General features: G+C 28.9%; 1 protein-coding gene across 1 annotated transcript; it reads right to left on the bottom strand.

Annotated features, from left to right (window-relative positions):
* Window positions 1-2,627: 2,627 nt before the first annotated feature.
* LOC118039161 (zinc finger protein ZAT4) lies at window positions 2,628-4,243 on the bottom strand. The gene has a single exon (XM_035045773.2). It carries the CDS (start codon window positions 3,981-3,983, stop codon window positions 2,988-2,990), a length of 996 nt encoding a protein of 331 aa, XP_034901664.1. The 5' UTR covers window positions 3,984-4,243; the 3' UTR covers window positions 2,628-2,987.
* Between the last annotated feature and the right edge of the window lie 8,740 nt (window positions 4,244-12,983).

Raw genomic sequence — 12,983 nt, 5'->3', positions numbered from 1 at the left:
TTTTTTTTGCGAGTTTGAAAATTTCTCTCAAATTAACTTGGATCGTTTATTAGGCCCTTTTCTTTAGTTGTTTTTTTTTTTAATTTTATTATTTAACATTTGTGTTAGTTGTAAATTAATATTCATCATTTTTTTGATTTTCTTTTCTATGAGATTATCTTATTATCATAATTTAGATCCGAGGTTTGGTAAGCTAGCCCCAATTTTCCCGAGTCTTATTTTGTCCTTTTTTTCAATAAATTTTTTTTTCTTTGTAGTTTCATCCTTCAATATTTGGTTGGTTGATAATTGAACTTTATAATTTCTTTTTACATTTACTTTCTATAGGATTATTCCTATTCTTGTAACTCGCGTCACGAGTTTCGAAAGATTTACATGGGTTGACTGAAGCTCTTTTTTTTGTCATTTTATAAAAATAGAACCTTTTCTTATTATTTTTTTGTCCTTCAATAATTGATTGATTGAAAATTAAGCTTCATAGTTTATTTTAATTTGATTTTTATAGGGTTATTCAATTTTTATGACCCATGTCGCGAATTCAATTGATTTACCCGAGTTGACTTAAGTTGTTTTTTTCATCATTTTTATAGATTTTTTTTTCAATTTCATCCTATAATATTGAGTTATTTAGGAATTGGGGGGTTTATAATTTTTTTTCGATTTGTTTTCTATAGGTTTATCATATTCTTATGATCCTCATCATAGATTTTGCAAGTGAACTAGGATTGGTTCAAGTCAATCCAATGTATTATTGTCTCAATATTTTTTTTATAAATAAAGATATTATCTAGTATGTTCCTATTTCAGTATTTAAAAAATACATCATTTAATATAAATCGAATTTATAATTTATAATATATTTTTTTCTAGAAAACACATTACCAGCATATGTTTCTTTTAATGTTTTTTTTTTTAAAAATATTATCCAACCAATGACGTAGCACCGTCCATGCCATGGATCTGATCTTCATCTATACTGCAAGTTATATGATAAATTATTTTGTCATGTACCAAACAAAGTATATGTTAGTTTCATATGCGGCGAAGCATGTTTTAAGAGGGAAACGGCAAAGATGATGGTTTTGTGTTTCAAAAAGGAACAAATTCTCATATGACTCTAATCATTGGAGAGATTAGAAGCACGCCTTGTTTTCGGCATTTATAATATTTTGATAAAGATTTATATGTTCTCCTACTTTACCATAAGCATGATAAAGATGATGCAATTATATAAAAGAACACTCTAAAATCAAAATTGCAAGAACTTGGAATAAATGTGGGGTCGTCCTGCTTAAAAGTGCAAGCATCTCAGAGGGAAAGAACCATGTTTGATAAAGATGAGAAAAACTTGTTCAAGAGCATGAACAGATGACATTCGCCGATTGTTTTGCTTTAGGCATTGCAAGTGTGTATAAGGTACAGATTATTTCAAGAATTCTGCAAAAACCATAGCTTTTACACCAGAAAATGCATAGACATAAATGATGTCTAGGAAAATATGCAACCCGCAATAATGCAATACGAAAAGAGACATCGAGGCTGAACAACGCTGTAAATATTGCAAGGAATTTTTATTTTCTTTTTCTTTTTCTTTCATCAAAAATGAAAATAAAAAAAAAGGGAAAAGAGGGAGGGACAGGGGCTTTTCAGCCTGTGATTTTAATCAGAATTCCTATAAAACAAGGAGTCACATGCATCGAAGAAGGGAGCCTTAAAGGGTAAAGACCATTCTTTTATTCGGCTAAAACCCTATAGTCAATGCATTCTTTTGGTATCTATATAAAAAAGCATTTGATGTATAAAATAACTCTGACTGATTCTTCGACAAGAACAGGATGGCAATGGCTCCTTCTTTTGCCAGGATATTTCTTTTTTTTTTTTTCTTTTTTTTTTTTTGCTCATTTCAAGGTGGATAGGCAGATAGATAGATGGATAGTAGTAGTAATTTTTACTCAGAAAATGAAGCGATTTGGACCTTCTCTCCAATCACATTCAAGGATATCCCACCCCATGGAAAATAACTCCACACTGCGTAGAGGTTGTTTTTGTCCTTTCATGAACAGTTTCAAATCATTGATTTTATACTTCAAAGCTAAATTACAAACCCTTGCAAAAGAGAAGGGCAAGTACCAACCCTTCCCAACTAGACAAAGCCCATCATGAGATTAAAAAAAAAAAAAAAAAAACTTTAGTTCAATGATTATGAAATAAAACTGTAATAAAAAATAATAACAGTTATTAATGCGAGGGAGTAGACAGTTTACAGGAGTAGCTGGAAACTAGAAGTCAAGAACAGGACAGATTAACAGAATTTTTATCGCCTTTTGGTGCTTTGCAGATATCACCATGTTCTAGGTCCACAAGCAAACACCAAGAAATATGCTTTTATCTTGAAATGGGGTACACATGAAGTGAAATTGGAACAACTTATATATACATCTGTGTGTGTGTGTGTGTGTGTGTGTGTGGGTGGGTGGGTGGGTGGTGCTCTCCGCTTGAATAGAGCACATTACTACTGGCGCTAGCAGAGCTGCTTGCTTCAGACACAATGGGCAACAAACACGTGAAGTTGTGAACAAATCACTCACCAAACCAATAACATAAGAAGAGGAGGAAGTAGTGGAAAGTTCAAGCAATGAATTTTAGCATTGATGGACTTCAAATTCAAACAGAAATGAATTTTCAGCACAAGTACGGTAACAAGAAGGATGCTTCCGGTCCACTACATTACTTTAATCCCTATTTACCTAATTAAACTATCTAATCTATGACAAGGCACTTGCGGAGAATTCAAAGAAATGAACTGCAGACGGCCAGTGAATCAAAAATCCCAAAAAAAAAAAAAAAAAAAAATCTAAGAAGCATTGATCTGTCGATGAAAGGTAAAGGTAATGTGTCACCCACTTGATTGAATTGCACAAGACAGGGCATCCTAACCTCGGATCCCACAATGAACTTCAGAGGTGTGCTTGAGTACTGTTAATGGATTATGCATCAGACACCACACTGAATTCATCATCTTCCACTGGAGCAGGCAAGTTAAGATCTATCATATTGTTCTCGAGTTTAGTTGATACTTCAGCAACAACATTAGTACTTGTCGAAGAACCTATAAGATGCGATCTTTTGTGTCCACCAAGTGCTTGCCCAGACCCAAACACTCTGAGACAATATGGGCACTCGAAAATTCTGTCATTAGCATCACCTGCAGCGGCAATATTTCTTGCTTCAGTTGCATTTAACGAGCAAATCCTCTTATGACCGCTCAATGCTCTTGAAGATCGAAACAGTTTCATGCATTTCTCACATCTAAACTTCCCGCGAATCTTGTTGACTTTGATCTCCTCTGCTTCCTCCAACATATCGACCGACTTTTCTCCATCTTTCCCACCCTGTTCTTGAACTTCTTCTTCATCATTTCTCATCCAAACGTCTCTTGACAACATCATAAGGCACCTAGCAACATCTTCTTCAGGAGAGGTATCAGAAACAGAACTCACCGGTTCCGGCTCAGCTGGTGATGATGACTCGCCCCAACTCGGATTCTTGAAGTCTACTACTTTCTTGACATCAAAATCCTGCTTCTGACTCTCTCCAAAACCACATGATTTACGGATCCTCTTGGATCGTCTTCGAGTTGGGTTTCTTGACTCGGTCTCACTCTCCCTATCTTGCACAACAACAGACCCAGTATCAACAACAAAAGAGAACTCAGGATCTGCAAGCCTGCAACTTTTCTTGGGATTCTCTCTCAATCCATAAGCCAGAGACTTCTCTTCAACTGCTTCTTTGATCTTGATGATTTCTTGCTCTTCTTGCACTTCTTCTTCACCAGCAGAAGAAGAATACGAGGAAGAGGACGACTCATTGCGGTCAAGGCCGAGTTGCGGCCGAGTTGCTGCCAAGTGGGCCTTCATGTGACCACCTAAAGCTCTGCCATTCGGAAAAGTTCTAACGCAGAGCCTGCATTTATGCCTCTCCATTGAAGCAGTTAGCAAGCGAAGATCAAAGCTTTCTTGTTTTAGCTGTCTTTCTCTCTCTAGCCTCTTTCTATAAAGCTTGCTTTGCAGAGAAGAAGGCACTAAGAGAAGAATAGAGGATCGGGGGAACTTAAAAGGAGTAGGTGACAAGCATTCCTCCACCAAAAGACACACAACCCAAAATTATGATTTGGAGAGTTAAAAAAAAATGAAAACAGTTGTATATATATATATATATAGTTATTATTTTAGATTTAGATTATATTTTAGAATTGCTAAAGAAACATTAAAAAAAAAAGTGTGATCGTGAATGGAGAAAGAGGGACAAGTAACGTGCAAACCTTGCCCATTTGGGCATTAAACGTTTCTTTTCACCACTTTATAGAAGCCCATATATAAAATATATAATGCCAGTTAGACAATTATGGTGTTTTAACTTCATTTATTTTGATTTTTAAAAAAATTAAATTTCTTAGTGTTTTTGAATTTCTAATAAGCTGATGTTAAAAATAAATTTTAAAAAATAAAAAATATTTTAATATGTTCCTAAATGAAAAACACTTTATAAAATAACTTCTACCATATTTTTAATTAGACAAAATACTATTTTAATATATGTTTAAATAAAAAAATAAAAAATAATTAATAATACTATGAGTACATGTGGATTTTGTTTGGCCCCATTGATGAACTTTCGCATGACCAATTCCGTGACTTGATTTATGAAGTATGTTATTAACTATGATCATCTGCTTCTTCTTCTCCTTCTTCCTCCTGCTTTTATGTACACCTGTTTTGGAATGCTATTATACAGGCTCTTTGAAGATTCTCCCAAGCTTACTTTTCAAAGCAACCTGGTATAAGAAAGAAATAAAAATAAAATAAAATGTAAAAGCATTTGTTGTCCCAATCACTCTTATTGATGTATTTGGTGGAGTGTAAAAGTGAGTGAATCATGAATGAAACGGGTGGACTCAGCAATTTCATTACTGTGGACAGGAGCCGTCCTTTATTGCCATGTCCATCACTATTTAATAAATACGTGTCTCTTAATTATCTTCTTGTGATAAATCCACGCGCCACCCTTCTTTTTCTTTTTATTATTATTATTATTTTATCATTTGTGAGTGGATGCCCTTTTTATTTTTACCAGGAAATTAATATATCACGGAAGAAATGACCTGAGCCTGTTGCGAGGCTATTTTTTTTTTTTTTTTTTAAAGGGAAAAAATGTAGCTTAAACGTTGACGTATTTATATGCATTGATGAGTAGTTTAGAAAATCCACAAGATCCTGCTCCTTTCCGAGGTTGTGACAATCAGCGGCTTAGCATGCCGGCTGGGGCTTTTTTATGCCCTATACCGTATCCTTTTTCCACGCTATTCTTCTAATCCAAGTTTAAAGCGTGCTTGTTATATATATATATCTTTTTAAAATTTGCTTTTGAATTGAGAATATATCAAAAATATTTATTTCATTTTTAATATTAACCCATTAAAATCATAAAAGATACTTGAAAAGATAATATAAAAAACAATTTTAACTTTTTTATATAAAAAACAAACACTCTCTTTTTTATTCTTTATACACTTTAATCATGAAAAACATTTTCAAATTATTAAGAAAATAATTTTTTTTCTTAAACTACCAGCTTACAATACATATAAATGTCATTACTGTTATAACCATCACTATTTCTTTCATCATTTTTATTTTTATTTTTATAATTTTCAATTAAAAAAAAAGTAATTTTTAATTCAATTTTGAATAATATTAATTTCAGAAAATATTTTAATCTCATTATAGTGAATAGTATAGAAAAAAAAATGAAATTAGGTTATGTAAAACATTATCTTTAATGTTTGTGTAATTTGTTAAATAATTAATTGAAAATGCCTGTTATTTTATTTAAAAAAAAAACAAATTCTTTAGTATTTGTGCCTTTGGATTAAAGAAAGGATACCCAACTTAACTATTTTAAAAAAATAACATTATTAATTATGAGAGGTATATTTCAATTAGTTAAGTTCTAAATTTACTTTTTAGATTACCAATTCGAGTTTTAAAAACCTCAAGGTCACATTGAAAGCTTACATGATCGTTAATTTCAGAATTTGTGGGACTAGTCCGAGGTACGCGTAAGCTAACCAAACATTCACGTTAATAAAAAAAAAAATATTTTTTTAAAATATATTTTTGACAAATTCTTTATTTATTAAAATATTACGGACATCAATGAGAATAGAAAAATGGATTGTGCTTTAAAAGCTCAACAAAACTAAACACATAATAAAATAAAAGGAATCAAACACAACGTAATTTGTATAAGAACACAAATAACAGTCAATAAGACCAAAAGAAAGAGTCATAAACCCACCAGCGCCCGCCGATGGTGTTTGCCACGTATAACGAACACCACGCCATCATCCCCGGTCTGTATTGGCAACTTTTTGATCAGTTGACGCTCTCTTTTTTTGTTCCTTTTTGTGATTGAGACACGAAAATGAAGGCTATACCATCCCCCCCTTCTTTTACCATTCAACATGGCCCTATTAGTTATTTTATTGGTTAATTTTAAAGAAAAAATAGATAAAACTAGAAAAAAAAAAAAATATATTTTATTAAAAAATAAACCTAGAAAAGAAACAACACTAGTTATTTACTGAGAGCAGCTTAGAAAATGTTCATCTGGTAATAAATAAATGCATAAACATAGTTGAGTGCTTGAATGCAGCGGTGTATCTTCCACGTACTCAGTTCTGTCAGTAAAAAAGAGGAAGCCCACGCCCACAAGCCTCTGTATTGGTGTAATGAACCGTACCCTGTGGCCTGTACCAAGGCATTTACGGTCGTTTACATTGGCTCGTACGTCCCCTGTTTTTTTTTGTTTCACTCTCAATAAATCTCTGCTGCTTCGTTGGAATTAAACAATGATGAGCTCCTTAATTGAATATGTGCATGGGAGATCGGACGGTAACCTCCAAAAAATAAAGTGATGATAATATTATTTTTTTTATTGAGAAACGGAAAAATTAAAGTTTATGCTTGATAAAATAAATAAATAATATATATTAATTAATAAATAAATAATACTTATTAACTTTAAAGCAAGAATCTCATCTTATGCTTATCTAAATATTTTACTTACGAATTTTTTTTATTTTTTATTTTATTTTATCTTAAAGATTAATTATGATTTCTAAGAATACAATTTTTTATTATAAATACATCAAGTATATAAAATTTATCTATATGAAATATAAAAGAAAAAAAAGTTTAAAGAGATAAATTAAAATAGTATCTTTAATGTATTACGAAATTAAAAAAGTTTAAAGAGATAAATTAAATACTTTTTTTTTAAAGAGAGGTTCTTAATTAATATTTGAATAAATATAAATAATAAAAAGTAAAAAAAAAAAGGCCAAGCCCTATTAGGCCAAGCATGAAGAAACCTAGGCCCTTGAGTCTAGTTGATTAATTTTGTTGAAGAGCGGATAACAAATCGTCTACTTTATTTTTTTTAATTGATGGTGCATCATCTATTATGACAAATAATCTATCATTTACTGAACATGTTTTTTGGTCAACTTTGGTGATTAGAAAATTAAGTTCTAATTTTTTTAAAAAAATTAAAAACACTATAGAAACCTCAATAAATCTAATTTCTATCTACATTCATCACTCTAAAAAAAACAAACTAATAAAAAAACTTTATGGATCCCAATTTACTTTTTTCAAAGTGGATAAAAGTTAACACCACATTCATTCATTGAACTTTTTTCACAAAAACAAACTTATTGACACCAATATCAATCTCTCTGTGTGCTCAGAATGTGGTAATTTGAGCACCTTTTCTTTTCTTATCATTTTCTGATTGCTTTGTCTCTCCTCACTCGATATCTAGAGGCTGAAATGCAAAATAATAAAGTTTGATATTGGAATTTAAAAATGCTAAAACAACAAGGATCAAAAAATACATAAACTTAAACTCTGGAAACCAAATTGAAGTTTTCCGCACCAAAAAATTTTGTTAAATTTGATCTTTGTTCTTGTATTTTTTTTTTAATTATAACCTAAAATTATATTTCTCAACATCAATCTTTACTTTATCATCAAAGATTTCCTTGGAGTTTTTGTATATGTGAGGGTATGCAAAGAAAAAAAATAATCTCAACACATAAAACCATATTAATATAACTTGGAAGGATAACATTGTAAAAAATAAAATTGGATGACTAAGTTTTTTTTTTAAAAAAATAAAAGCACTGTTTGTATTAACGATACAATTCACGGATACACCCAAATCTCCACATGTACAGTGATTTTTTCCCCAAATCTTTTAATTTTTTTCTAGAATGACTAACAACACATGCATCCTTATAGTTTAGTTTTTTTTTTTTTTTTTTTTAATATTATTCATATATACTATTTATTTATTTTTTAATTTTTAATTTTAACTTTTAATACTTGTTCATTGGGGATTGGGTTTTATGACTTGTTTTTTATTTTTTTTTATTAAGTTATCCGAGTATCATGACTTCGAGTTGCGGATTTAATAGGTTAACCAGGCTATCCCGAGTTTTTTTTTTTTATTACTATTTAATTTATTTTTTTCTATTTTCATCATTCAATAGTTGATTGAGAATTATGATTTATAATTTATGTTTTTTTATTTTCTGTAAGATTATTCTAGTCTTATGACTCAGGTCGAGAACTTAGTTGGTTAGCTTGATTGACTTAAGTTATTTTTTAGATTTTTTTATAGTTATTTTTTTCTAGTTTCATCATTTAACATTGAATTAATTAGGAATTAGGTTTCGTTATTTATTTTGGTTTAATTTTTATGAGATTATTATGGTCAAATGATCTAGGTTATGGGTTTGGCCGGTTAACTTGAGTTAATCTGAGTAATTTTTTTATGTCTTTTTAATTGATTTTTTTTAAAATTTTATCATCCAATACCAGGTTGATTGAGAATTTAGGTTTATAATTTGATTTAATTTATTTTTTATATGACTATCTCAATTTCATGATGCAATTCGTAAATCTAACAAGTTATTCTGGGTTGACCTGGATTAATTTAATATATTATTATCTTAATATTTTTTTAAAATATCATCTTAATTTTTTTGAAATAAAACTATATTTTTATCGATCATCCATATTATTTTTAAATCCATAAAATAAATTAGGTTATTTCATTTCAAACCCTACACGTTTTGAAAATAAAACCTAATGCTTTGTTAATTCAAGTAATTCATAGAAGCAAATATTCAATGTGACGGGACGTCTATTTTGCGATTTAAACATTAAGTATTTGATTATTCATGTGTTACGTGATATGTCATAGTTTTTTAAAATCATAATAAAAATTAATTAATTCAATTTACATGATAAAAAAAGTTAAATAGCATATTTATTGATTTCAATAATGTTGCACGTGTTAATGTTGGGCTCATGACACAGCAAGGTGTTTAGTCAATTCATCGGAAAAAAAAGAGAAAGAAGGAAGGCACCTAGCGGGTTTGCTAGGTGCTCGGAGGCAGTCTACCGAATATACGTGCAATCGGAGGTGAATGGCATGTTATATTAATGATTAGGCAGCTTAAAAAGGACTTTTTGCATACGTGACGCTCCATCAATTGGAAACCAACACCTGGTTTGTTTCACATGTTGGATCGCAATTCTCTTTCATTGGTCCTACTCCTATCTCCAAGAACGGTTAAGGTTTCCTACTGCTAGAGATGAGGAAGGATGCTCACGAGTATTGCTTTTTTTTATTTTTATATTTATATTCTATCCACTATTTATTAATTAATTAGGTTTTGAATATTTGAATATATATATATATATATATATATATATTCCACTATTATTTATTATTTAATAACAAATAAAATATATTCAATTAAATTTGAATCAGATTTAATAATAACTATACTATATCTATTATTCATTAAATAAAATTAATAATTATCGGTTCATGTTGGTATTTATTGAGTTTTAATTACATCATCATCCCTAGCTAGGACTAGCCTCCATCAACCACGAGCCTCTTGTTATGATCATCCGCACCATCCAAATTAACAATTATCTCTTCTTTCTTTGATTTGGATCTCAAATTAGGTTTGGATATTTTTTTTATTAATGGTGTTTGGTCCTTACATATTTTGATTAATTTTAAAAGTTTTAAAATTAATAACCATTTAAATTTTCATAACCATTATATTAACAGCCACAAAACTCAAACTTAAAAATATATAAAAAATAAATTTTTTAATCTCAAATTCTAACAGCTCTTTAATCTTTTTAATGAGGTTTGTACTTTGATTTGCCCAGGCCCAGTGGTAACGATTGCTTTAAGATGGTCCTTTTAACAAGATATTTTCAGTGAATATATATGTACATGTACAAATTAACATGTGGCGCATTACAAATATCGTAGATCAATAAGAAGATTGTACATGTCAAACGCACAATAATTTTTTTTTATATATATAATTTTTTATTTATCCACTAAATTAGTCTAAATTCTGATAAAAAATTTTAAAGTTTCTGTTTTTTTTTTATAAGTTTAAAATTTTATAGGCATTAGAAGTAGGTAAAACCTTCGAATAAGATTATATGTTACTGTTCAAGATTTTATGTATTTTCTTTGTTGTCTTTGAATTATTTTTATTGTTTAGATTATGGTTTTTTAATTTAATTATGATTTTACTAAATAAGATATTTTTATTTTATTTAAACAGCTTTGTAGACTTTTTTTAAAAAAAATTTATAAAAGATTATATCAGATTATTGAATTATAAACTTTTTAAAAATCATTAGAGTTTTCTCTCAATTTCTCTATAATTTTATATTATAATCTCATAGCTTTAGAACTTTATTTATTTTTATTCACGATATATGCCAAGTATTAAATGGTAAATAAATCACAAAAGTGTTGTTAAAAAACCGAGCATAATAACTAGCATAATATTTATACTCTTTAACTTTCATTTTAGCATAAAAAATGTATAGAGAGGATGACTACATACAAAGTATAAAATATTATATCACTACGAGTCGGAGTATAAAATATGTTTTTTTACGAAGTTATAGTTATATTAAATAAACTTGTTTAATTTTATAAATTTTTATTTTTTATTATTATTAAGTAAAAATTAGTTAAAAAGACAAAAAATATAAAACCCAAAGAAGTCCATATATAGTATGGGTTATGAGTCTAGCGGATTAAACAATAAAGTCTAAGTTAATATATCATCTTCTTAATATTAAAAAAAATATTATTTTAAATTTGTTTAAAGTTAAACTATGCTTTATACTAGTCTTCCGAGTAGTTTTTAGATCCATTAAGTCAACAAGATCATGTTGAAACAACTTGCACACTAATTAATTTTAAACCTAAATTAGATAAAAAATTAGGTTGAGGTTTTAAGGTTTACTCATTGGGTTGAGTTTTTTTTTTTAAAAAAATTCCATCTCTTAATTTTTTTTCTTTCGATTGAATCCTTTTGGTTTTTTTTTTTTTCAATTTCTTCTTTGAATGTTTAATTGATTATAAATAAACCTTTATAATTTGTTTCAGTTTTTTTATAAGATTACGGTAGTCGCCAACAAACATATCGATACTTGATTGATGCTTAATTTTATAAATGTTTATTTTTTTTTACCATATCATTAAATAAAAAATAGTTTTAAAAGAATTCTTAAACCTAATAGAGCCTATGATTTTGATCGTGAGTTTGGATAATTAGGTTGCGAAGCTCATATTGATATAATATATCGTTATCTCAAAATCATAAAAAAAAGACATCATTTCAAATATTTTTTTATAGCCAAAATATACTTTTTACCAATTATCCGGGTTGTTTTCGGACCCATTAAGTTTATTGAAACATGTCAAGATAACTCTTATCTGATTTATTTTAAACTCAATATAGATAAGAAATCAGGTCGAGAGGTTTCAAAATTAACTTGCCAGATGAAGTTTAATAACAATACAAAATAATTCTTCATGACCCAAATAATTTTTTCCACATTTTTTTTAATCTAAACTACAACATAACACAAACCACTAAACTAGTAATTTTGTAAAAAATAAAATTATTCTCTATATCTGAACACGTAAACATCCCATGATATTGAAAATTCTTTCTTTAAAATTCTGCACTCATGTAAGGTCCATTATAAGGAAAATAAAAGTCTAGAAGGATATAGGTCAATAGAAAAGGAGCTTTAACCAATTAACAAATTATAAGAGTAGCTACAGAATGTTTTTATGAGGAACCACTGCGACTTGGGGAGTTTATTTTACAAAATTTGACTGATGTTTAAAGCGAAAATATTTCAAGATTTTATGGGATGTGTGCATAAGAAAAAAAAAAAAAAAAAAAAAGGCCCGCAGCCCTCTTTTGTTGACTAGGTCATCTCACTTCAATGTTTGGAAGTGAAAATGAAAGTGTATTATTTTATTTAATTAATATAGGTGTTTGAATTAAATTATGTATATTTTAATTAAAATTATAGATTTTAAAATTAATAATTATATAAATTCTTAATGTTCTTAAAATTTATGTAACTTGATTTGGTAATTTTTAAAAATTAAATTTAAAATTTAAACAGTAAGCAGCCATTCATTAACACATGAAGTGATAGTTCTTGCTCCCTTGACAATTTGATACTAAGAACAACAGAAAAACATGAAGGAGTCAAAATAAACGGCTGGTTACATCTATCTCATCAAATTCATGCTACAAAAGCTGTTTATGTACCTTTTAGTGTGTGTTTGTGCATACAAGAAAGGTGTACAAGAATGGCAATGACAAATGAATTTAAAAAAAAAGAAAAAGAAAATCGGAAATCACACCAAGGTTGAAAGGGGAATTGATGGGGGCCGGCAGAAGCAAACAAGCATAGAATCTTCATTTTTATTATTTTGATTTGGGCTTTTTCTAATGACTTGATTTTTTTTTTTTGTGTTTGCGCATAATATTTTTTAAT

This window comes from Populus alba, chromosome 1 (assembly GCF_005239225.2).
Source record: "Populus alba chromosome 1, ASM523922v2, whole genome shotgun sequence".
NCBI classification, from domain to species: Eukaryota; Viridiplantae; Streptophyta; class Magnoliopsida; order Malpighiales; family Salicaceae; genus Populus; species Populus alba.
The sequence above is the reverse complement of the archived record's forward strand: the minus strand, read 5'-3'. Positions and strand labels throughout refer to the sequence as shown.

Bases quoted from the DNA above. Each gene is read 5' to 3' on its own strand.
- LOC118039161 (XM_035045773.2), bottom strand. From the start codon at position 3,983: ATGGAGAGGCATAAATGCAGGCTCTGCGTTAGAACTTTTCCGAATGGC.